This window comes from Lepus europaeus, chromosome 13 (assembly GCF_033115175.1).
Source record: "Lepus europaeus isolate LE1 chromosome 13, mLepTim1.pri, whole genome shotgun sequence".
Lineage (NCBI taxonomy): Eukaryota > Metazoa > Chordata > Mammalia > Lagomorpha > Leporidae > Lepus > Lepus europaeus.
This window is the reverse complement of record NC_084839.1, coordinates 36,149,272-36,175,024: the sequence shown is the minus strand read 5'-3', so window position 1 is coordinate 36,175,024 and position 25,753 is coordinate 36,149,272. Positions and strand designations below refer to the sequence as shown.

At 41.9% G+C, this 25,753-nt stretch overlaps 1 protein-coding gene across 2 annotated transcripts in view; it reads left to right on the top strand.

Annotated features, from left to right (window-relative positions):
* The first annotated feature begins 3,456 nt into the window (after positions 1-3,456).
* THUMPD2 (THUMP domain containing 2) overlaps positions 3,457-25,753 on the top strand; it is a 38,739-nt gene continuing 16,442 nt past the window's right edge. For both annotated transcript variants that reach the window (XM_062209312.1, XM_062209311.1), the window contains exons 1-6: positions 3,457-3,593; positions 10,626-10,761; positions 13,183-13,595; positions 14,518-14,595; positions 16,422-16,474; positions 22,513-22,600. In XM_062209312.1, coding sequence (XP_062065296.1) covers positions 3,468-3,593; positions 10,626-10,761; positions 13,183-13,595; positions 14,518-14,595; positions 16,422-16,474; positions 22,513-22,600 — 894 coding nt within the window. In that variant the 5' untranslated portion in view covers positions 3,457-3,467. The remainder of the gene's footprint in view (positions 3,594-10,625; positions 10,762-13,182; positions 13,596-14,517; positions 14,596-16,421; positions 16,475-22,512; positions 22,601-25,753) is intronic.

Genomic DNA, 25,753 nt, shown 5'->3' with positions numbered 1-25,753 from the left:
ATAGCCTAGTGTTTTGAAATATGGCACACTTTTCAGAATAGGCACTAGAAATTCTTGACTATATTTGCACATCAAAATAATTCCATGCTGCATAACAAAAGCCAACATAACACATAAAAAAGAATTATCTTTCTAGATGCAGGCTGCATCTTTTGAATTTTGATGCTACATTAAAAATATAGTGATATAAACACTAATTAGCAAATTATCTTCAACTGTCTTAAAGACAGTATTTATACATGCTATGTCATGGTTTTCTTTAGAATTTTCTCATTTTTGACCACATGTTCAAAGAAGTACAATTCAAGGTGATTACCGTGAGTGTAAAAGCGGTTTAAATGATCAGTTGGTAACCAGTAGTTTTTTTCTGAAATGGCTTGCAGTAAAGATCATTATCCTACCCTACAAATCTCACTCTTTGTGTGCAGGAATTTATCATACCACCATGGTGCTTCCAAATGAATGGAGAAGGGACATGGGCTAACAGAAATCACAAAGAGAGAAGCAAACCAAGTTAGTTGCAACTTCCAAGAAAAAAAGTAGAGACATGTATCAATCAAGGATGACTTTGATTAAGCAAAGGAGAATTTGTTTTTTGTTTTGGGTTTTTTATTTTAAAAATCTGTGACTCAACTGCTGGGCAAATTAGAAAACCAGCCTCAAAACTGAACTTTGAAAAACTGGCCTGACCAGAAAACAGGTGCCCCTGCCACCTGCCTACCATCACTGCTTCTGCCTCAGGAATCCAATCCTGCTAATGAGGATGCCCTGAAGATCAGACACCCCTGCCAGAACCCCAGGGAAGTATACTCAACTCTAGGAAGAGCCCTTTCCCTGGAGATGCTCATTCGTAAGTAATGGAAGTCTCATTGGTAAAGTCTAGAACACACAACTATACTCTAGCTGCAAAAGAGGCTCAACCTTTGGGGGGTGGTCCTCATAAAACAGAGAACACCTAGGTTTGGCAAAAATCCCCAAAAAGCTATGAGAAACCAAAGACACAAGGGCTCCATCAATTTCAGAGTAAGTTCATTTATTCCACTTCAAGTGGCTACTCTATAGTGGGCCTTGTTGCTTTCCTTTCATCCCTTATTTCCCATGGTACAGTATTGCTATGCCTCCCTCATTATCCCATCTCATTATCTTCCTCTAAATTGAAAGTTTCTCAAAGCCCAGGACTTTGTCATAAAAGCTGACACACTACCATGCACTCAATCGTATTTATGAATGAATGAATGACAGAGGTTAAAATATTATGCAAGAAAGGCAGGAAATGGCATCATAGGACACTGTGGTTTAGCACTAATGAAAAGAGAAATGGAAGAGAGGAGAGTTCCAGCAAAGGGAAGCATAGAAGCAAAGGCCCAGGAGATGTGCAAGAGTGGGCATTTGCGAAGTCAGCAGTGGAATCAGCGGGACTCTACCAGTGGTTCTTAACCTCCTGGAGAGAAGAAGCCAAGGCTTGTCACCAACCCCATTCTACAGTACCAGAACACAGATGGGGGAGGGGGGCTAGCAGGTATAACATATCTGTGTGTCTGTTGGCCTGGCATTTAGTGTTAGTCCATTCCATTCAGCACACATTTGCTGAGAGCCCACGACAGGCAACAACCCAGATGGACGAGGTCATTCCTTCTTCAAGGATCTCACAACCTCATTTTTCATACCTAAGTATATACACCAAATGTTTTTAAGACCGAAAGGAATTGCCAGTGGCATCAAAATAGGGAGATAACCTGAAGCCAGTGGTCTTGCTCTAAATTTCTGAGCACCCCTGTGCCAAAGTCTGTTCTCAAATTGTTCCTACTGAATTCTAACTTCCTGCATGTTGAATATGTAATATCCAAACAGCAAACTGTAGGTGGATATGCTAAATTCACCTATAGAGACTGGTGGTTCTTTTGCATAGAAACTTTTTTTTTTTCAATGAGAAGAAATGACAGAAGAAAGAGTATTTACATAATTCCAGGAGAAAATTTCAGGCAACTCCTTCCAGAAAAAGCAATACTTCTCTCCTGAAAGAGGCAGAACTCCACTAACGCCATCCTATCACAAGCATTTTGTAAAGAGCATTGACGGAGGTGATGTGCCTCAGCAGGGTTCAAAGGTGAGCAAATACACCCGTCTTTGCAGAGTGAAGATTTCTGAAGGCAGAAAGTCATCAGGAGAGGAAAAGGGGGAGGGCAACAAGATGGCTCTGTCCAGGACAGCATGCAGATGACCAGTGCTGGGGGGAAGGCTCGTTTTCTCAGCCGCCATGGCAGCACTGACAGCTGCTCTATCTCCATCTACTCTTCAACCCATCTCACCTTCCAACAGTGCCCAACTCCGTCCCCTGGCCCCCACACAATCTCAGACATCTGCATCTTCCACTCCCTCTGACACAACCTTCAACATTCGGCTCAGGCGTGACTTTCCTCCACGAAGTTCTCCCTGCCTCTTCTCTGTGCTGTCACAGGGCTGTTAGAGCTTCCTCTAAACCCCTTGAAGTCCAAACCCTGGTTTACTTGTTTTTGGAACCTCAGGATTCAGCCTGGGAACTCACAGAGAATAGATGTGCAGTATTTGTTGAATTGAATGAAATTATTATTATTATTCACTAAAATGGAAGGACCTGAGAACTTGCGGACTGAAGCGTCCACAGCTCATGTTTCAGGGTGCAGAATGTTCACAATACTGTCCTAGTAGACCAGGAGCTGGAAGGAAGGGGGCGTTTCAGTTATTCACCTCGGTGTCCCACTGTAAGCTCATGGGAGATATTAAAGAGACATTCACATAACAAATTTTGTATATGTCATTCAGTATACAGCTATGGGCCCAATTTAATGCTGTTCATTTTGTGATATGGAGTTTAATTCTTCCCAAGTAATATTTTTACTTTTTAAAATTTTAAAAATGTTTTTTTAAAAAAACCCTTTAAATAGTTAAGGGACCCGCCAATCACGTGGCCAAAACGGGCAGTGAGGGAAACGCAGCGTCTCACGCACAGAAAGGCAGGCGCTCTGTGGCAGAGCGGGAGGCCTGCTCTCGCCCCGGGGGCCAGCAGGTCAGGCCCAGCTCCACAGGAGGCCAGAGCAGGGCTCCTGCCCTGAGGACAGGAGTGGCAGGGAAGAAGGCAAGGAGGGGAAAAGGACATCATGACAGGCACCGAGCTCCCTAGGCTCCAGCCTCAGCTGTGCCCGCTGCTCCCCTCTTGGCCTCTCTAGACATCCATTTTCTCGGCCTACAAATGGCTCAAGTGATGAATTACGGTTTCCTCACCACAATTCTAACCGATTCAAGCAACGAGATTCCACGTAGATAACCAGGAGAACGCACAAACCGCTCCTGGCGGGGCTGAGCCGGCCTCCTCCGGCCCTCACACGCACCTCGCCCTCGGCGCCGCCCGCCCCCGGGGCAGCCTGCGGGAGCGCGCCGCGCGCGCCCGAGACCACGTGACCGGGCCGTGTCCTCGCAGCCCAGCCGCCATGTCGGCGGCGCCGGGAGAGCCCGGGCTGGGGCCTCCCGTGGGCGCCCGGTTCTTCTGTACGGCGGGCCGCGGCCTGGAGCCGTTCCTGATGCGGGAGGTGCAGGCGCGGCTGGCGGCCACGCAGGTAAGTCGGCGCCGCCCCACTCCCCTTCCCCGCGCCAGGCCCGTGGTAGTCTGCGACAGCGACTGCAAACCGGAGCTCCCCGCCCCAGAGCGCCCTGGCGACGACGCCCCGCCCACGGCCTTGATTGGCTGGGTGCGGCGCGGAGGGCCCGCCTCGGCGCTGCTCGGCCACTTACCGGTCCTGCTCGGGCACCCGTCACGGCGGGAGGCTGAAAGGCAGGCGTTGAGGCAACGTCCTTCCTGGGTTCCTTAAAAGAAACTGGGTTCATTCCGGCTGTGTCGCCTGTCAGAGTTAGGGTCTTTGCTTCAACTGCTACATGCAAGCACAACCTTCGGTTTCAGTTACCTGGCTCTGGTTAGCTCCTTGACAACCATTGCATTTATCTCCCGGGATGCTTGTGAGGCCCAAACGATACAACCTGCGCAGCCTTAAATACTCGTGAAAGCGCAGCTGGGAAAATAAGATACCCTTGCAGGCCTCGTGGTTACCTGGGGCTAATTTCCATGAAATGAACAGGGTTTTGAACATCCCTGTAGGTTCTATAGCACGCTGGGCTGCTTTGTGGAAAGCAGAGGGAAAAGATGGAATAGAAAAGCTCTAGATGGGGGTCCTTGTGACTGTGTGTTCTTGGAAAAGGGGAGCTTGCTAAATGCAGCAGTACTCCCCTCAGGCAGCTCACACGGGAGTGGGCCAGGAAGGGTCCTCACACGTGATAAGCAGTCTTACTAATACACCCGCCATTTGTGGTTTGGGTCAGAGAATTTAACAGTATTAAATGTAGCTACTCTAAAAAAGCAAGACTATGTAATAGCAATTGGTGATGGTTTTTAAGCATTTAATGTATATCAGGTACATGTTCTTTAGGTCCCAGTGGATCCTGTATTTACTTGATTTTTACAACAAACCTAGGAGGGAGGTGTTCCACATTTAGCAGGCTAGGGAAATGGAGCACAGGTAAGTCCAACGGTTTATTCAAGTTATGCAGCTAAAAAATGGCAAAGCGGAGATTTGAACGCATGCTGTCTGTGTAACCAAGCCGCTTGGTTATATCATCATGCCCAACCCAGGCCAACTTGTGGTCATGACACGCTGCACTGGTCTTTGTGTTTTAACACTTAGAGTGCTTGATGTGAAAAGTAGGAGGCTTGGTCCAATCTCAATACCTAGAATTATTAGGAAAAAAGAAGGGCCCTCCCTGCTTATCTTCCATCTCCTCTAAAACACAAAGAGATGGGGGAAACTTTAACAAGAAAATATTGCTCTAATAAACTTGTAGGGGGCCAACATGTGACAAAGTGGGTTAAGCCCCACCTGCAACATTAGCGTCCCTTATTGGAGTGCCAGTTGGAATCCTGTCTATTACATTTTGGATCCAACTTTGCTAATGTGCCCAGGAAAACAGCAGAAGATGACCCAAGTGCTTGGGCCCCTGCCGCCCACAAGGGAGACCTGTGTGGAGTTCCAGGTCCTGGTATTGCTGCCATTTGGGAATCAGCAAAGCGAAGATCTCTTTCCCTCTGTTTCTCACTTTCTCTGTCACTCTGTCTTTCAAATAAATAAATAAATCTTTAAGAAATAAATTTGTGGGGCCAGCGACGTGGCGCAGTAGGTTAAAGCCCGGTCTGCAGCATCAGCATCCCAAATGGGCACCGGTTTGAGTCCCAGCTGCTCCACTTCTGACCCAGCTCTCTGCTGTGGCCTGGGAAAGCGGTAGAAGATGGCCCAAGGCCTTGGGCCCCTGCACCCACATAAGAGACCCAGAAGAAGCTCCTGGCTTCAGATTGGCACAGATCCGCCATTGCAGGGAGTAAACCAGCAGATGGAAGACCTCGCTCGCTCGCTCTCTACCTCTCTGTAACTCTGCCTTTCAAATAAATAAATAAATCTTTAAAAAAATTTGTAACTTTAGGCAAATTACTTAATTTCTTAGCTTCCCTTTCTTTGTAAAATAAAGATAATACTTTAAAAGATAATGCAGTCCTTGAAATAAAGATAAATTGCACAGGAATACTTAAAATCATTTTTGCAATCACAAGAGAGTTTGTTAGAAATTTTGGTTCCCTTCCAGAAAATTAGGATTCTGAAATCTGACTTTATAAAACATATTAATTCAGAAGTGATTGTTTACTTTTAGAAAGTAATCTCTGCATTTTAATTAATGTTTTTCCAATTTTAGGGAACACAGAATCACCGGGGGACCTTGTTCAAAATGCATATTTTTGGGTGCCACTAAGGCTGCTGCTAAGCCCAGGTGTTTGCTTTTTAGCATGAAAATACCCCCCATGTGAATACTTCTAGCAAACACACATATGAAAATAGAAAATCTCCTGTGTATTCTCTTCAGCTTTTTTATCATGGAGAACTGCAAACATAGACAGAAATAAGCAGAATAGTGTGATGGATCCTGCATACTCACCAACAGCTACAACAAAGATCAATCCATGGGACACTTTGCTCTTGCTCACACCTTCCACTCCCCCACCCCATGTTATTTTGCAGCAAATACTAGGAATCACTTTATCTGTAAATATTTGCCTTATCTCTAAAATATAAGGACTTTTTTTTATACTACACAAGCATGGGTGCCGCAATATCATTATCACAAACATCTAATCAGTGTTCAAATTTTAAACTGTCTCATTTTTAAGTTTGTATAGGTTCAAATGTGATTGGCTGCTTTTCTTTTAATCACTTAATCTATAGATTTCCCCACAATCTGTGTCTCTTTTTCTGCTCCCTTCCTTGAAATTTGTGTCTTAAAGAAACTGAGTTGTTGGTCCCATCATCTTGAGCACGGGTCTGCAAGCTTTGTAAAAAGCCAGATAGTAGTTCAGGCTTTGTGAATCACATGTGGTTCCTGTTATGCATTCCTCTTTGTTGTTTTTACATCCCTTTAAAAAATGTAAAAGCCATTCTTCTTTAGCTCACCGGCCTTAGTTTTTCTGGGCCCTGGTATGTGGCTGTGCTGTCTTAGGATCACAACTGACCACAGTGGCTGTTTAAAATTAATTAAAATGAAAATAGGAATTTGCTTTCTCAGGTGCAGTAGTCACGTTTCAAGTGCTCAGAACCCACATGCCCCATATTGGTTGCCACAGGGCTGTAGAACATTTCCATTACTGTGGAAAGTTTTGGGCAGCCCCGATACAGTTCTCCATCTTCTAGATTTTGCCAATCACATCTTCTTGGTGTAGTTTAACATGTTCCCCTGTTTTTTCAGTCTCTTCTGTGTTGCTGTGTCAATGTCACAGCCTGGATAATTTGTAAGGAAAAATGTTATTTCTTACAGTAATGAAGGCTGGAAAATTCAAAATCAAGGGCCAGTTGGTTGGTGCTCTTTGCGCTGCCTCAAACGTGGTAGAAGGCGTCACATGATAACAATACATGTGTTCACAATTACTTTGATTTTATTCATAGGCCTGCTCTCACAATAACCCACATCTGTGATAACATTAATCTATTCCGAGCTCTGCCCCCATGGCCTGTTCGCCTATTAGGCCCCAGCATTATTGTGCTGGAGATTTAAGTTTTCAGTTCATGAACATTGGGAGACTTGTTCAAATCATAGCATTCTGTGCTTGGTATTTCCTGTGAAGTAGAATCCTTTAAGTTGTGTCTAGAGCTTGGTCAGATTCAGGTTTTATTTAAATTTTTCCCCTGCTAGTGGTGAGGCGAACTTCTTGATAGGTTCCTGAGTATTTTAAAATACTTAATTGACATATATTCAGATGTATATATTTACTTGGACTACTTTGAAGAAATATGTTGGGAAAAATTAACCTTTACTTCGTAACAGTGTTTCATGTATTATAAGAATAATAGTAGGAACAGTTATTCTTTAAGATAAAACTGAATGTAGTAGAGGCATCCCTGATGCCAGAAGGTCTTCTTAATTGGTCAGTCTTTATAATCGGGTATATCTTTGGCATCTACTTAGTCCTACCTCTATCTTCTACCATCATGACACCATTGGTTGGCCCATTGAAGACTTGGGCTAACTGCTGAGATATGCTAGCAGAGAACAGAGCTGTTATTACATTCATAAAGGATGTTGTTTCATCTTCAGGGGTGTAAGACACAGATTCAGCCAGTTTTAGACAACTGGTTGTGATTTAATTCCAAATGGAAAAAAAAAACCACAGTTCATATGTATGAATACATTTTCAAATAGCAATTATTAGAATGAACTATCTTAAAGTGCCACATTTTACCCATAGTGTTGTCACTGAATGTGATTGGTTATAGGCAATAAACTGAAGAAATGCTTTAAGATATAATAGCTGTCTTCACAAAGGATAAACCACATAAATGCTTTCATATACATGATTATTCAATTTTCGCAGTGACTAGTAAACTACTTCTGATGACATGCTTACCACTTCTAAAAGGAAACTAGGCCTTTAATTCTTAAAGAGAACCGTATTACTGATTTTGCTTTTGAGAATGTATTTGACGTCTATGCATGCTATTCTTTGGTTTGACACCCAAATAAGTTAAACTTTTTTAGACTTCTTGATGCTCAGTCCTGTTCTTTGTGGAAATCTTCCCTTCTGGATCTTCAACAACAACAACAAAAAAGATATTTTTAAAGAAACTTCATTGTATAAAATGCTTCCTTTGATATATATATATTTTTATTTTATTTATTTGAAAGACAGTGTTATAGAGAGAGGTAGAGACAGAGAAAGAGGTCTTTTGTCTGCTGGTACACTCCCCACATGGCCACAATGGCTGGAGCTGCGCTGATCCAAAGACAGGAGCTTCTTCCGGGTCTCCCACGTGGGTGCAGGGCCCTAAGGACTTGGGCCATCTTCCACTGCTATCCCAGGCCGTAGCAGAGAGCTGGATTGGAAGAGGAGCAGCCGGGACTACAACCGGTGCCCATATGGGATGCTGGCACTTCAGGCCACAGTGCTGGGCACCTTCCCTTGATATTTAAATGAATAAGATCTTTGTATAATTAAGTACTACAGATGAGTGTCAAGAGCATTGACTATCAGGGCTGGCTCGTGGTGCACTAGGTTAAATCTCCTCCTGAAGTGCCAGCATCCCAAATGGGCACCGGATTCTGGTCCCGGTTGCTCCTCTTCCAGCTCTCTGCTGTGGCCTGGGATAGCAGTGGAGGATGGCCCAAGTGCTTGGGCTCCTGCACCCACAAGAAACTCCTGGCTCCTGGCTTCGGATCAGCATAGCTCCCTCCATTGCAGCCATTTGGAGAATGAACCAATGGAAGGAAGACCTTTCTGTCTCTCTCTCTCTCTCACTGTAAACTCTACCTGTCAAATAAATTAAAAAAAAAAAAAAAAGAGCATTGACTATGTACACTATAGTCTGTGGTCAGGATGTTTGCATCAGGTTACTTGTTTATAGGGCTTGAATTTTAAAACCATGCATTGCCAGTAAAATATTCAGTTCAGTATCTTGGCAAGTATTTCAAATCTACTAAAATGTTCTAAAGTTTGCTTTTTAAAACTTTGCTTTTGAGTTCTAAGCATTTTTAAAGTATATATTTGGGAAAATACCACTTATGTAAGGATAAATAAGTAAATTCTAGAAACCAGAAGTTCTTGTTTTGATTACTTCACTGCCTCCCTTAAATATTGATTCTTAAACATTCTTCTCATTCCCTGAATCCTCCATAATGTCATCATCTGTTCCTCCACCTGTCTTGGTCAGCTGCATTGCTGGAACCAGAGCTTTTTGGCTTTTAATTGGTACCAATCTGGGGCTCCCTCAACAGATAATCTCCTTCATCAGCCTGGAATAGAAACCCCAGAAGTTACCATCTGAAAAGTTAATTATATCATTTCAGCTACCCTCTCCAAAAAAAAATCTGGGGTTCATGTTCCCATGAATGGTAGCCTCCTAAACACATGGGCTCCCCAAATTCCTTTATGTCCTGTTCTAGAGGACAGCTTCAAACCATGTTTGTCAGCCTATGTTGACCACTAAAAGCATTCTAGAACAGTCCGCATCCATCCTGAACTTAAGAGGGTGGTTGACCCTGAAGAGTAGGCATCATGTCCCACACCCTACTAGACTCTCTGAGTCAGTGCTCTTTTCCTTTCTGTCCTGACTGGTACCACATTCCATCCTAAATCCAAAGCTTGTTTCTGTTTGATGCATGTATCCTGCTTCTGTCCATTTTCCAATTCCAGCAGCCAAATTTCTCATCATTTCTCCCTCAGTAATCTACTTCTCCCTCTAGCATCACATTCTATACTAAGTCTTTTATGCCTCTTCCAAAGTAATTTTTTCTGCCAACCAATTCAGCGCTGTCACAGTTTTCATCAGAAGTCTATAATGGCTGACCATTACCATCTGCAGTACTCAAAATTTCATGACCATTTATCAAGCTGACCTGAGCTACCCCAGCCATCCACCTGACACTATCAATCAGTGTAACACAGCAATTGTTGCCAAGCTCACTTACAATTTATTTCAAGCAGATTTTCACTCCCACTTCTGCATCTGCCCCTTGTTCTTTTGTTAGAATTCCTCTTCCCAAATCTTACAAGATTCTTCCCCCAAGACTTTCCATATTGTTGGTTTCCATATTCACTGATAACTTATTTTACCTACAGCTTATCAGTGCATTATAATATTCAAATGGAATAGTTTTCTTCTAGCTTTAATTCAAGTTGTTATCTTAAGGTGTTTACATTTTAACTTGTATATCAATAGATGTCCACTACATTATTATTCAGGATATATGCTGTATGCTTCCTGGTAGACCACAGGCAGATACCCTTGGACTGGACCTAGTTTTCTTACGCATTATCTCTTTATTTTGCCTACTTTTAAATGGTGTGTGAGGTTTGGTCATGTAACAATTGAGCAATAAGGATTCCTATAATGATGGGGGGAGAGGATATGCATTCAGATTGCCTAACCAATAAATAGTAAGCACTTCAAAAATGGTCCTTTTAATTGTTAATATATATGTTCAATCTTAATGATTAAGGGGGGTGGAAAGGAAATCATTCTTACCCTGACACTGGACTACATTCATATCTGTTTTTCTATCTCTAGGTTGAATATATTTCAGGAAAGGTTTTTTTCTCCACCAGTTCTGATTTGAATATGCTGAAGAAATTAAAATCTGCAGAAAGGTTGTTTTTACTGATTAAAAAGCAGCTTCCATTCACTGTTTCTTCTGTATCTAAAGGTACAATGTATGCCTATTACTTTTATCTACACTGCATTTACCATATTGTGCTCATATTATCCACAATGTCCTCCCATGTTTGCTGCTTAATAACTAATATGTAGCCAGTTCACCATTTTAAGATTCATTCATACGTGTGGGTTACTAATTATGTATTTTTTCTGTATCTTCTGAATACTATCATTTGATAATCGTGGAATCTGGCTTTTCTCCATATAACCTGCTGCTTATATTTTGAGATTTCAGTATCCTAAGCCACATATCTTCTTTAAGAATTATCATGAGGTATATATGCATATATTGCATTTATTGGATTTGGAAGCATTTGCTATCCCAAAATGCATGGTTTTCATAATAAATTGATAAAACTGTCACCTTAAAACTGAGGGATATAAATTTCAGTTCACAACAAGACAAGTGTCTGCTAATACTAACTGATAGAATCAAAAAGGGGGAGAAAGATCCAACATGGGAAGTGGGATACACAGCAGACTCATAGAATGGCAGACGTCCTAAACAACACTCTGGCCTCAGAATCAGCCCTTAAGGCATTCGGATCTGGCTGAAGAGCCCATGAGAGTATTGTAGGCATGGAAAGCCAAGATACCATGGAAAAGAAAAGAAAAAAAAAAGAAGAAGAAGACCTAAATGAAAGATCTCTGCGAGTGAGATCCCAGTGGAAAGAACGGGGCCATCAAAGAAGGAGGTACCTTTCTCCGAAGGGAGGAGAGAACTTCCACTTTGACTATGACCCTATCAGAATAAGATCGAAGTCGGTGAACTCTAAAGGCTTCCATAGCCCTGGCAATTCATGACTAGAGCCTAGGGAGATTACTGACGCCATGAACAGGAGTGTCAAATTGTTAAGTCAGCAACAGGAGTCACTGTGTGCTTACATCCCATGTGGGATCTGTCCTTAATGTGTTGTCTAATGTGCAGTGATGCTATAACTAGTACTAAAACAGTATATTTACACTTTGTGTTTCTGCGTGGGTACAAACTGATGTGATTTTTACTAATTATATACTGAATCGATCTTCTGTATATAAAGATAATTGGAAATGAAAAAAAAAAAAAACCCTGGTGTTAAATTGGAAATGGCATAGAAAATTAATTTTTTTAAAAAAATATTATGTAGGATCTCTGTCTTTAATGTGCTGTACATTGTGATTTAATGCTATAACTAGTACTCCAACAGTATTTTTTTTCGCTTTGTGTTGCTATATGGGGGCAAACTGTTGAAATCGTTACTTAATATATACTAAACTGATCTTCTGTATATAAAGAGAATTGAAAATGAATCATGATGTGATTGGAAGGGGAGAGGGAGCGGGAAAGGGGAGGGTTGTGGGTGGGAGGGAAGTTTTGGGAGGGGGAAGCCATTGTAACCCATAAGCTGTACTTTGGAAATTTATATTCATTAAATAAAAATTTAATTTAAAAAAAAACTGAGGGATATAATTGAAAAAATACCTCATAGTATTTTTTAATTGGGATCTTAAATGTTTTCAGTAAAATTGTACCCATTTGTAAAGCATTAGAGCTAAAAGGAGCTTAAGACAGTTCTTTTCCAGTCCCTAATTTTGTAAATATGCTGCTAAAATAATTTAAGGATCTTTATTAAAAGCAGCAAAACAAAAATAGGGTCAGATACTGTAGGATTAAAGAATGCTTTAAACTTGAATTTGATTTAAATTTGATAATAAACCATTTTTAAAAAGATACAAATAATAAGAAATTGAGATTTGGCATAAAAGTTATTTTAAAGCAAATCTCAAGGTGCAACACTGTGGGGTCAATACAATTTCATCCTAATAGTCTGTACACTCTCGTCCTTAGGGAACCTCTATAATTACTTCTGGATCATCTTGGTGACCCTTGTTCATCAAGGAAAGATGGAATTTTGCCGAGCACGCCGAGCATCCCTAACTTATGCGTGGGTCGTACAGCTGAAGTGTCGCTTTACGGAAGCATGCTGATCTCATGTGGCCTAAAATGAGATAGACCCAAGATCCAGATGCTCTGCTTCTGAACTCTGTGTTTTACATTTCTTCTTTAAAACAAAAACAACTTAATTTTTCTGGACAAGATTACCATTATTTCAGATTCATGTATACTCTAGGCCTATGCATATACTGAAGAGCTACATATATCATGGGACAAAAGTGATCTTGCTAAGGTATCATATTGTAATTCCACAGGAATTTTAATGCCAGATATACACTATAAGAATGAATTCTTTACAGCACAATACTATTGGATTATATTATATAAATTCTAAATGAAAGTGAAATTATTATTCATGTAGAAGTTTAGTAAAACAATTTAGTGAAATCAAGGTAATAGAGTTTGGGAGTGATGAATATGATTGATGGTCTTTGACATTTCAGTATACAATAAACTGAGGTTTTATTTGTCTAGGAAAAATATTTAGTGAAATACAAAGACTTATAAATGATGATCCAGGAAATTGGTTGAACGTCATTTCAATTTGGAAAAATCTTCTTGAACTGAATACAGAAAATGAAAAACTTCCTCAAAGAGACACTAACCCACTAAAAAGAAAAGTGGGAGAAAATGAAACTCTTGTTGCTAAGAAATCAAAGACAGAGCAAACACGAAAGATAGAAGAGAACATGGAATGCCAGGTGGGCAAACAGAGAGAAGAAGAAACCCTGGAGCAAAGAGAGCCTGTCGCTACCAGGGAAGAACTTCCAGAAGCAGCATCAGAGAATGACGTGGAGAAAGCAGTGGAAACCCATCCCCAGGGCCAGTTGACTTTCCGAGTTTCCTGCCGCTGCAGCGGAACCATTGGAAAGGCCGTTACTGCACAGGTATGCTTTGCAAGAGCTCATCAGTCTTTAGATTTAAAATGAGACGCAATTGTTTCACGGGTCAGAGAATTAGGCCCAATCTCTTATAATCAGGTATCCCTAAGGAAGCATTTTCCTTTTTAACTTTACCTGAAATGCTGAAGAGAAATGAGTCCATGTAAAGACATTCCTTTGCTTTCTGCCTGAAAGTTTCCTTAGACTCATAGATATCCTTTGCATATGGAAACCCTGATCAAGTTCTGAAGCTTTTCATTATGTTTATGCAGTGAGTACTGTGTGCCAAAGTGCTGTGCGGGGTTGTCACTGGGACCCAGACCACAATCCACAGATGTACACAAGATCTCAACAACCAAAAAGAGCAACCACCAGGTGGTTTGCAGCACAGAGGCTTACCAGCTGACCGTTGCAGAATTCAGTGATGTAAAGGACATTGGCCTAAAGGCTGAGACTAATAATACTGATTTGGTCGTTTTGAAACATAAGATTGTGGTAGCTAAGACAATCTTTGCGCTTTCATCCATTTCCTAAAATCTGGAACAAGCAGAATTAACAGGTCATGATCTGTTTATTTCATGTACCTAAAATTATAAGAATAGAGATGACACATGAGCTAAACATTATTGGCAAGAAGTGTTTTCAGTGGTTAGAGGTAAAGTGTTACCTTCTTGCTTTGAATAGAAAATGGTTTAGTGTACTATTTTAATACATTACTAATTAATACACATCAATTTAATCAATGTTAATATTTAATGTATTTTTAATATTATATGTTAATGTATTAAGTATTGATTAATATAACACTAAATTACCATCAGATCATCTGACTTTATTTTTCCTACAGGTTCTGTTTGTGCTTGTGTTTAAATTAAAATTTTTCCTTTTTAGTTTCTTATCTTTTCTAAATAATCTGCTGTTTTTCCAGGAGGTAGGAAGAGTAATTGGAATTGCTCTTATGAGACAGTTTGGATGGAAAGCAGATTTAAGGGATCCAAACTTAGAGGTAATGAATATTTTATATCTTTGTAGAATAATTATTTAAAGACTGTTCTTATAATTTTTTTTCTTGTTGTACTTTTTAGTTTTACTTTGTAGAGTTTTAAAAATATATCCATATAGATGCAACAGGAAAATTGTTCACATAGTTTTGCTGGTAATTTTCACCTTAAAAGTTTCATATCCAAGCTCAGAGGAAAAAAAAAAGTCCCTTTGGAATGGAGTTGTTTGGCCACAATTAGAGAAAAACACTTTTCTAACAAGGATGCAGAGGTACTCTGTAAACCTCTATAATACATAACAAGTCTTTATAATAAATTCTAGCCAGTGTTTATAAAAAATTAGTAGCAAAAGGACCTGTACAAAATTCAACACTGTGTTAATGGTGGCTTTGTTAGGTTTACGTCCATAAATGCCAGGGCTGAGGCCAGAGCCAGGAGCTGGACACACAATCCAGCTCTCCCACGTGGTGGCAGAAACCCAATTACTTGAGCCATCTCCTGCTGCCTCCCAGGATCTGCACTGGCCTGAAGCTGGAGTCAGAAGGTGGAGACAGGAATCAAACCCAGTTCTCCAGTATGGGAAACAGGTATCTCAATCACCAGATTAAAGGCCTGCTTCCTTTCTTCTTATTTTCAAAATTATTTTTATAAAGTTACACTGTTTTTAATTGGAACAAATACATAGGGGAACAAAAAATAATCTTCACTACATTTTGAACACCATTTTATACATTTTACAGATAGGGAGTAGGCACTTAGTCTAGTGGTTAGGGACACTTGTGTCCATATCAGAATGCCTGAATTTGGTGCCCAGCTCTTGCTCCTCTATCCAACTTGCTGCCAGTGTTGACCCAAGGAGACAGCTGTGATGGTTTAAGTAATCAGGTTTCTGCCATCCTCCTGGGAGACCTGGGTTGCATTCTCAGTGCCTACCTGCAGCCCCAGTGTAGCCCCAGACATTGTAGGAGAATGTTATGAATTGAACAGGATTTGGCTCCCCAAACTCACAAAGCCCTTTGAACCCCAAAGTTGTATGTTAAGGGTTGGTAGGTGAAACTAATCATTGAGGGATATGGGTGGAGACTTGACTGAGTTAATGACTCCGGGAGACGGAGCCTCTGGAAGGTGATTGAATTAGGCTGGTTTGGACAAGTGGAACCCTATGATCACATGGTGGCGGCTTTATAAGAGACCATATAGAGGGTAGGGGAAGAGTGTGCTTCCTGTGTCTGTCTGCGCCCTGGCTTACTGTGTGATCAGCCCTCTGCACACGCCTCACCATTGCCAGCCTTCCTCAAATGCCAGACTGGTCCCATAGGGGCTAGCTAGTCTTGGACTGTGAACTTCTTCATGGCCTAAAAGAAGAAAAGAAAGAGAGGCAGAAATTCTTTACAGAGAGTAGAATATAAAAAGGGCATCCAAGTTACTGTATTTTTGAATAAAGAAGGTTTTCTGTTATCGTGCAACTATTTGTAGCCTGTGAAAGCCCTGTTGTGGGCTTGAGTCTTTGATGTTAAAATTAGGGTCACTTTATGAAATCTTGAACTCTAAATGCTGAAAAATCAAATTCTGTTATGATAATTCAAAAACTCTGGGGAAAAAGTTGATCTTAACTTCTTTGTAACATGATTTTCTGTATAACTTGCATACCAAATTGACTTCAGAATTTTTCTATAGATATGCTTAAACTTAGTTTGTGTCTGCTTAAGAAAAAAATACAGTATAGAATATGTTTCTAGATATGGCAAAGAAGACCTTGGAATTGATTAAGGTACAAGTCTTTCAAGTTATCAGTAATTGGGTGATGCAGGTTCCATGCTTGTTCTTTCAGGTCTTTATCCATCTAAATGACATTTACTCGGTGGTTGGGATTCCTGTGCTCAGGTAGATATGCAATTCTAAGTTTGAGATTTGTTCCCTAGAATGTATGCACTTTCTATTTATAGTGTGAAACCTTGATATAACAGAGGAGGCTAAAGACAGAGCACCTGAGTTCATGGCTAAAGCCATTAAAATGTCTTCATGGGGCTTGGTGAATATGACCCAGGGAGACAGCAGTGATGGTTTAAGTAATCGGGTTTCTGCCATCCTCCTGGGAGTTAGAGCTTCAAAGATATCATCACAGAAATCCATTGAATGCATAATTGATCTTGAAAATTGTGTCTAGTTAATTCTGTAAAATGATTTGCACAGGCCCATGTTTAAGCTAAAATTTTTAGTTTATTGGCATTTTGCAGTTTTAATTAAAATAGGAAATACAGCACGGTTCTTTAAATTCACCTTGAACATTCTCCACATTTTATTACTGTTATTTTTCTCTTGTGGAAAGTTGTTTATTGATATCTCCCAGTCATGTAGAGGACTAAATAATAAATGAAAATGATTTTTTCTTTTTCTTTTATAAAGATTAATTTATTTGTTTTGAAAATCAAAGTTAGAGAAAGGGAGAGACAGAGAGAAGTCTTCCATCTGCTGGTTCACTCCTGAGATGGCCACAATGTCTGGGGATGGGCCAGGCTGAAGCCAGGAGCCAAGAGCTTCATCCAGGTCTCACACATGGATGGGAAAGCCCCAAACACTTGGACAATTTTCCAGTGCATTTCCCAGGCCATTAACAAGGAGCTAGATTGGAAGTGGAGCAGCCGGGACAGTGCCCATGTAGGATGCTAGCATCACAGGTAGCGATTTAACCTACTACACCATAACGCCAGCCACAATTTGTTTCTGTGTTCAAAATTATTTATTGAATTCTCACTATGTAGCAGGTACTTTTTCTGGGTGCTTTGGGAGAAAGAGCTGGATGGATGAAAATAGTGATTTCCTGATTCTTGGGAACATATATATATTGGCATCTCAAAATACTTTCTATGTGTGTGTATACACACACACACACACACACACACACACATATATATATAAACTCCCTGCTTTTATGACAAAAACTGATTTATAGGCCATTTTTCTAGGCCATTCTTGGCATAGTGTTTTGTTTTGTTTTTTAATGATTTATTTATTTATTTGAAAGGCAGAGTTACAGAGAGACAGAGGCAGAGAGAGAGAGAGTTCTTCCATCCACTGGTTCACTCCCCAGATGGACAGAGCTGGGCTGAACCAAAGCCAAGAGCCAGGAGCTTCTTCTGGGTCTTCCACACAGGTGCAAAGGCCCAAGGGCTTGGGCCATCTTCTACTGCTTTCCTAGGCCACAGCAGAGAGCTGGATCATAAGTAGAGCAGCTGGGATGCAGGCAGTGCCGGCAGCAGCTTTACCCATTGTGCCACGTTGCCCGCCCCTAGAATGTTTTAAAGATCATAAAAATCTGCATCCCATATTGGAGTGCTTAAGTTCAAGCCCTGCTTTGCTTCCAAAATCAGCTTGCTGCTAATGTACACCCTGGGCAGCAGATAATGGCTTAAGTAATTGGGTCCTTGCCATCCACATGGGAGGAGGCATGGATTGAGTTCCTGGCTCCTAGCTTCAGCCTGGCCCAGCCCCAGATGTGGTGGCATTTGGAGAATGAATCAGCAAATGGGAGATATCCGTCTTTTTCTCTTTGCCTTTCAAATACCTACATTTTTTAAAGTAACAATCATAAAAATCCTATGAGAATATGACAATTGCTTTAAGCTCACAATTGTGATTTATCTGTAAGCCTAAATCAGGATTTTTTTTAAAATGCTTAAGATTAGGGGTTTGGCATTGTGGTGCAGCAGCTTAAACCACCACTTGCAATGCTGGCACTTCTATCAAAATGTCAGTTCAAGTCCCAGATACAGCTTCCTGCTGATTGCCTGGGAAGACAGCAGAAGTGGCCCCTGCTACCACTGTAAGAGAACAGGGTGGAGTTCCTGGCTTCTGGCTTCAGCCCGTTCCAGACCTGGCTGTTGCGACCATTTGAGGAATGAGCCAACTGATGGAAGAACACATTCTTTTCTCTCCCTCTCCCCCTCCCCCTCCCCCTTCCTTTTTCTCTCTCCCACTCCCTCTCCCTTCCCCCCCCCCCCGCCTCTCTGCCTTTCAAATAAATATGTAAATATTTTTAATGCTTAAGATTATTATAATAGCTTTTATCTAATAGTGAGCTTTAGCAATTCACTAGCATGGAGCTGAAACTGTTGTAGATGTCTAAGAGATGTTTAGTGATTGAATTCTTGCTGTGTGCTAACCACTTGGTAGGCTCCACCAACATCTGATTATAAGATCATGAGCTAAATAAAAGTTCTTGTCACCATAACATTTGTGAGGTCATCACGTACCTTGATGCTTTAGTGATTTCCCATGCCCCATTACTTTACATGTTCTTCCAGACCAAAGGTTTCTAGGTTGCCCTGCCCCCCATGCCTTTTGGCACCCCAAGACCCAGCACCTAGAAAGTATTCATAAAACTGATTGACTTTAATTTGAACAGTATTTTGTAGCTGAGTTTCTAAAACTATAGGAGCAGATAAAAAGGATGGGGAAAACAGAAAGATGACCAGATTTCAACCCTGTAAAATTATTGATTGTCCCCCAAATAGGGGGGATAACAAAATCGACAAAACAACCCAAGACATGAAATATATTTTTTAAACATTTATTTATTTATTTATTTGAAAGTCAGAGTTAACACAGAGAGATAAGGAGAGGCAGAGAGAGAGAGAGAGAGTGTCTTCCATCCACTGGTTCACTCCCCAATTAGCCGCTACAGCCAGAGCTGCACCGATCAGAAGCCAGGAGCCACAGCTTCATCTGGGTCTCCCATTTGGGTGCAGGGACCCAAGGACTTGGGCCATTCTCCACCGCCTTCCCAGGCCAGCATTTTCTGATCCAGCAGAGAGCTGGATCAGAAGTGGAGCAGCTGGGTCTGGAACCGGCATCCATATGGGATGCCAGCACTGCAGGTGGTGGCTTTACCTGCTACACCACAGTTCTGGCCCCATGAAATATATTTTTAAAAGAATTCTTGAGGCCATTATACTATTTATTTATTTATGGATTCATTTGAGACAGAGAGGGAAAGAGACTCCTCATCTGCTGGTTTGCTCCCCACATGCCTGCAATAGCCAAGGCTCAATACAAGTCCCCCACATGTGTGGCAGGAGCCCAAAGACTGGAGCCAACCCCACTGCCTTCCAGGTTCTGCATTGGCAGGAAGCCAGATTCAGGAGCCAGAGCTGAGAATCAAACTCAGGAACTATGACTAAGTTTAGGGAATGCAGCCTAGTGGTAAAACAGACATGTGATGGGTGCTTAGCTGGCATTAGGAAAGAATTCCTGACTCTGATGGAAGCAGTGAGCAAAAGAACGTACAGGAACATCAAAATTTAAAAAAAAAAAAAAAAAAAACAAGGAAGTTGTGTCTAAAAGTGAAAGATGGGAAGAGAGGAGACCCCTATTATAAATGCTTATCATAGCCCAGGCATTGAATGTTGAGGAACTGAACTAAGGCAAAAGTAGGGCTAACAAAAACCATGGATTCAAGAAAAAGTTAAGGAATCTAGAATAACCTCCAGGTTTCTGGATCTCAGCAGCTGGTAGAAACTGACTGGCATTAGTCACTGAGATACAAAATGCAGGAAAAGGAAACAGTGTTTTCAGTAAAAAATGCCCAGGTAGATATTTAAAGTTACAGATCTGGGGTTCCAGGGACAAGCCCAGCCTGAAGACGTAGATGAGGATATTCAGTATATAGGCAGTAAGTGGCAGAAGAGAACGAAGAAACTGGGCTGCCGTTGTATCACAGGGTGAAAATGCTGTTCTGAGGTAGCCTCATCCCATGTGGGACTGCTAGTTCTAGTCCTGGCTGCTTTGACTTCTGCTCCGCTTTCCTGCTAATGTGCTTGGAAAGGCAGCAGATGATCTTACAAGTACTTGGGCCCCTGCCACCCACCCGGGAGACCCAGATGGAGTTCTAGATTCTTGGCATCAGCCTGACCCAGCCTTGGTTGTTGCAGGCTTTGGAAAGCAGATGGAAGATCTCTGTTTCTGTCTGTCTTTCCCTGTTACTCTGCCTTTCAAGTAAATAAATATATATAATTTTTTTTTTAAAAAAGAGAAGCAATTGTATGGGGATATTCAGTATGGGGAGAGGGGAATGTTCAGTTTATACCTGCTGAATTTGCACTACTTAATCTCCAGGTAAGAATGGCTAAGCATGTATTTGAAGATAAAGATTTGGGTTTCAGGGACAACTCTTCCCTAGACATGTAGATTAACATGTCTGTGTCTTGGAGATAAATAATATCCAAAAGAATAAAGGAGAAGTGAGTATACTTGTATGTGGAAAAGTGAATAAAAAAAAAACCGTATTTATTCTTGTTCTAAAATCTGATTATAACATTAGATTGTACAAAAGTAGAGCATTAGTTTTATTCTCGAGGAGTTTATTTCTGAACAGTCTCCCCTTGACTCAGTTTTTTACACTGATATAATGGGGCCCTTGTGTTAAATAATAGATCAGCTCAGGTTAAAGCCAAATAAGAAAAAGTGCACTTGTGTCACATATTAATAGCGTTGGCTCTCACAAAACTCAGTAAAACTCAGTAAAAACGTATATGTGCTTGTCAAAACCCTCAAAGGCTCCACATGAATCTCGGCTGCTTAGCAGAGCAGCCTGTGATCTGCGTAGCTGAGGAGTGTGTGTTTTTGGTATCTTGAGAGCAAACTGCATTTTGCAGCAAGAAAATTGTCGAGTTCACCCTATAGAAGCAAAATTCCTTGACCAAAATATATTACAGTCTTCCTGCATGACACTTTATGTCCAGATTCCAAATTTGTGGATATAGTACTGTGTACAGCATGGATTGTTATTTCCTGAAACCAAAATATTAAAAAGGCAAACTTCTAAGGCAAGTATCTGGCTCAGTGGTTAAATCACCCTTTGGGGCATCCGCATCTCATATTGGAGAGCCTGATTTCTGTCACAGCTCTGCTTCTGCTCCAGTTTTCTACTAATGTGCACCCTGGGAGGCAACAGGTGATGGCTCAAATACTTGGGCCCTGCCACCCATGTGGGAGACCTGGATTAAGTTCCAGGCTCCTGGCTTTGGCCTGACCCAGCCCTGACTGTTGCAGGCATTTGGGAAGTGAACCACCAGATGGAAGATTATCCTCTCTTCCTCTCTCTTTCTCTCTCTCTGTCTGCCTTTCAAATAAAATGAAATAAATTAATTAAAATGTTTTAAATACTGAAATAAAAAGGCACACCTCCATGGTTTGCCACGTAGAACTTCCTTGTTACAACACTAAGTGTCTAATTATACTGTTGTATTTGAAAGGGATGCATCCTCTAATCCTGAGATTTTTCAAGGTTTGCACAAACTGCATGTGAACAGGATAATTTAAAGTCCAAGAAAGATGGGTGGAGGAAAAAGTGGGGGGTGCTCTGTGAGCAGAGCAGTGGACTCATTGGCGAGGTGTCTGCTTCACCCTTGGTGCAGCGTTGTGCCTCGTCTTTTGAGAAAGAGGCACATGTGCAAAAGCAAACTTACAGGAGAACCTTTTATAGAAAACAGATTTCAGGGGTGAGCACCTGTTCAGCCCTCCTTCCCCTGCCACATCTGTTTTACTGAATCACCGAGCAGTGCATTCTGGATGAGTCCAGGTAAGGGGAAATGGTCTCTTCCAGTGAGACAAGAGAGAAGTCTAAGGGAGAGTTCCCTCATGGGTGATTAAACTTTAATAAATTAAACATGTGGAAGTTTAAATTTCAGTTATCTGAAAAAATGTACCTTGATGAAATATCACACTGGCTCATTAGACAAGGTGCCCAATTAGAGAAGGTATTTTTGTAGTAAAGTTAAGATTTTCAAAGTAGAGAATAGTATATATCAGATGACTATGATCAAAATGATTCTCAAGTGCTAACAGTTTAATCATTTTAATTTCTATCTTGATCTTTGATATTTAGTAATATTCGGTATGCAACCAGGTTCTTTTCTTCCTAGGGTGCCTTTAGCCAGCAGGGCGTACATTAAGACGGCCGGACTGCGATCCACCATAGCTTGGGCAATGGCCTCTCTTGCTGAAATTAAGGTAAGGAAAATGTTCCATTCCTTTCATAACAAAGTCCTTTCCATAATTAACTTATTCCATGTGGATTACTTGCTGCCTTCCTACTTCCTTCTCTTTCGGTTTTTTCTTTTCCTTTTTTGTTGTGTTGCTGTTATTGCTGTGATATGTTCTTGTGTGTTGTTGGACTTTCGAGAATATTTTGACTCTGAAGAAGCTGAATCAGAAATTAGCTGTGTTTCATTATTTCTAGATGCTTGGTGTCATGATCAAAAAATGTGACCTGTAAAACCTCAACTTCTTCCAAAAGTTTTTCCCTGTGACCAGGATCTTGATCAGTTTCTATAACTGTTCCATAAGCATGCAAAAATGTGATTATCTAATCTAGAAATGTTCTCTGCTAGCCTTGCTGACTGTGGTACTACCTGCTCCATTATGAGCATTTCGGAATCTTACATTGCTGTATGCTTTTGGCTAATGTTCCATGGTCTGGTACACGTACATTTATAGCTGTGACAGCTTCATCATGAATTGTGCCTTTTTATTGTTACCTAAAGTCCCCGTTATTGTGATAAGTGAGTTTAAGCAATTTTCAGTCCTGATATCTGTTTGCATTTGCCCGGTGTTTCTTTGCCACTGCTTTATTTTCAACTTTATTTTCTTACTAACCACGGTGGTCTTTAGTCTGTCAGAGAATTCCATGTTCGTGACAGGGACAGTTGGGTGTATTCCTTCTGTTTTACTCTGTCCATTACTTTCTTTTCTTTCTTTTAAAGATTTTATTTCTTTATTTGAGAGGCACAGTTACAGAGAGAAATAGAGAGAGAGAAAGGCCTTTCATCCACTAGTTCACTCCCCAAGTGGCCCCAACAGCTGGAGCTGGACCAATCCAAAGCCAGGAGCCAGGAGCTTCCTCCAGGTCTCCCATGCAGGTGCAGGGGTCTAAGTACTTGGGCCGTCTTCTGTTTTCCCAGGCCACAAGCAGAGAGCTGGATCAGAAATGGAGCAGCCGGGACTTGAACCAGCATCCATATGGGATGCAGACGCTGCAGGTGGAGGCTTGGCCTGCTATGCCACTGCACCAGCCCCTGTCCATTACTTCTGATGCTGTTTATTTTTTTTTCTTTCTGATTTGATCGAGTAACTTGCTAGTCATTGCATTATTCTCTCTGAGGTTGGAGATTTTTCTTGATTAAGTTCCTTTTCCCAGCACTCCTAATTAAATATATGATCTTGTTGACCACCAAGGCACTCAGATTTAGCCAGCAGGGTGTACATTAAGACAGCCAGACTGCGATCCACCATAGCTTGGGTAATGGCCTCTCTGGCTGAAATTAAAGATTCTACAGCCTGCCTGTCACAAGGGGTGACCTGTGAGTTTTCTCTCTCTTGAGTTTTCTCTCCTCCCCACCCTCCGGACTGCAAATCATAGCAGGGAAACCTAAGCTCTGTGAATTGTGGTTGTTAGGAGAAGGCAGAAGTACTGCTGTCCTGTGGCCTGTGTCCACAAGTGCCATGACTGGAAAAGGCCTTGTGATACCACACAGACACTGAAGGCTCTTTTAGGGCACGCTGTGTTGTTGAATGTACACCATGGCTGGGGGACCGCGTATTTGGCACATTTTAAGGACTTCTCATTAATTCTGAACCAAATGGCCATTTGGAATCATTCCTTTTGTTACTCACTGCCCTTCCTGGGGGGAGCCATGTGGTCAACTCCTTAGAGTTTAGTGTCACGGGAAAGAGCCTCTCTCCTGAAGCACGTCTTGTTTCTTCCTATTAGGTACCCTCTGGCCCTGGCTGAAACTGGCTGCCAGTGAGTACCCTGCTTCCCCTGTAGACATGCCAGGTGATGGCTGGCTTTTCTCCCACATCCCGAGTGCTGCCAGGCCCGCACGTGGGGTAGGTGTCCCACGTGCCCCTCGCTGCCCCTTCTGGCTGATGGTTGCCTCCTTCTGCCCAGAACCCCTCAGTAGCTTGGACGCACAGGCCGTCAGATGATGCCTGCCACACACAGATGCCTCCCGCTGTGTCTCCCACCAGCGTCCGGGCCAGTTTCCCTGTCATCATTCTTCCTGATCTCCATGGCCACAAATAACCTGCCCCTCAGTTTCTTGGCTTAGTTGCATCCTGGACCTTGTCATACCCAGAAAGATTTCCCTTCATAAATCTGAATTTCAGGATTCTTGTTCTTAATGCTTTCCTTTTCTGGTTCGCTCTCCCTCGTCCACTAACACACACCTAATCTCCCAGGGACCTGACGGCTGTCTGTTAGCTCTCCACCTGTCCTCACCGGTCTTCCAGAGCCGGGCTTGTATCTTCTGTTCTTACAGTCATTTCCTGACCCATACTCTTAACTCGCTTGCTCTGTATTTGACTTAAGTATTAGCATCAGAAGGGAACTTTATCATGTCCTCTTCACCGTACTTACAGACACATGTCAATCTGGGCCCACATAGCCTGCCTTTCTGTCGTCAGAATGGGTGAGCACGCCAGTGCTCGTGTGCTGGATTCCAGCCCCTCGTGTCTAGGTTTCTGCTAGGTCATTGCTGTCAGCATGTACACCTCCTGGAATATCTTGCAGTGTGGGAAAAATTTGCCTACACCACACTTCCTTCCCCTGCCACTGCCTTTCTCTGCTTCTCTTTAGAGAAGAACCCTTAAAAGTCATGGTCCACATTTGCTTCTCTCCTGCCTGCTGCCTGCCTTTCTCGCCATCCTCTCGTTCCATGGCCCTCAGGCTTTCAGCAGAGCAACCCCGGCCTGCTCACCTGGTGACATTTTGGCACTGTGCTCGATCTCCTTCTGGAATTGGTTCTTTCCACTTTGTTTCAGAGTCACTGCTTGGGTTCTTCTACGTCAGCTTGTGTTGCTGCTCAGTATGTGCGGCTGAATCTACACCTTCCCAACATCTACACAGGAGTCACTGAGGCCCAGTCCATAGACTTCTCCTGCTGCCTACATGATGTCACCCCATTCTGGCTCTTAAATGATATTTATACACCCACCAATGCTGACTATTCCCAACTTTGTGTCTGTAGCCTACGTCTCCCCTGAATTTGTGTGTCCAGGGGCTCACTGGATGGCCATCCTTGCAGATTGAAGAGGAATCTCAATAGTAACATGTGCAGAACTATACCCTGTCTCCCTCAAACCTCCTCCTCCCCAGCTTCTTCC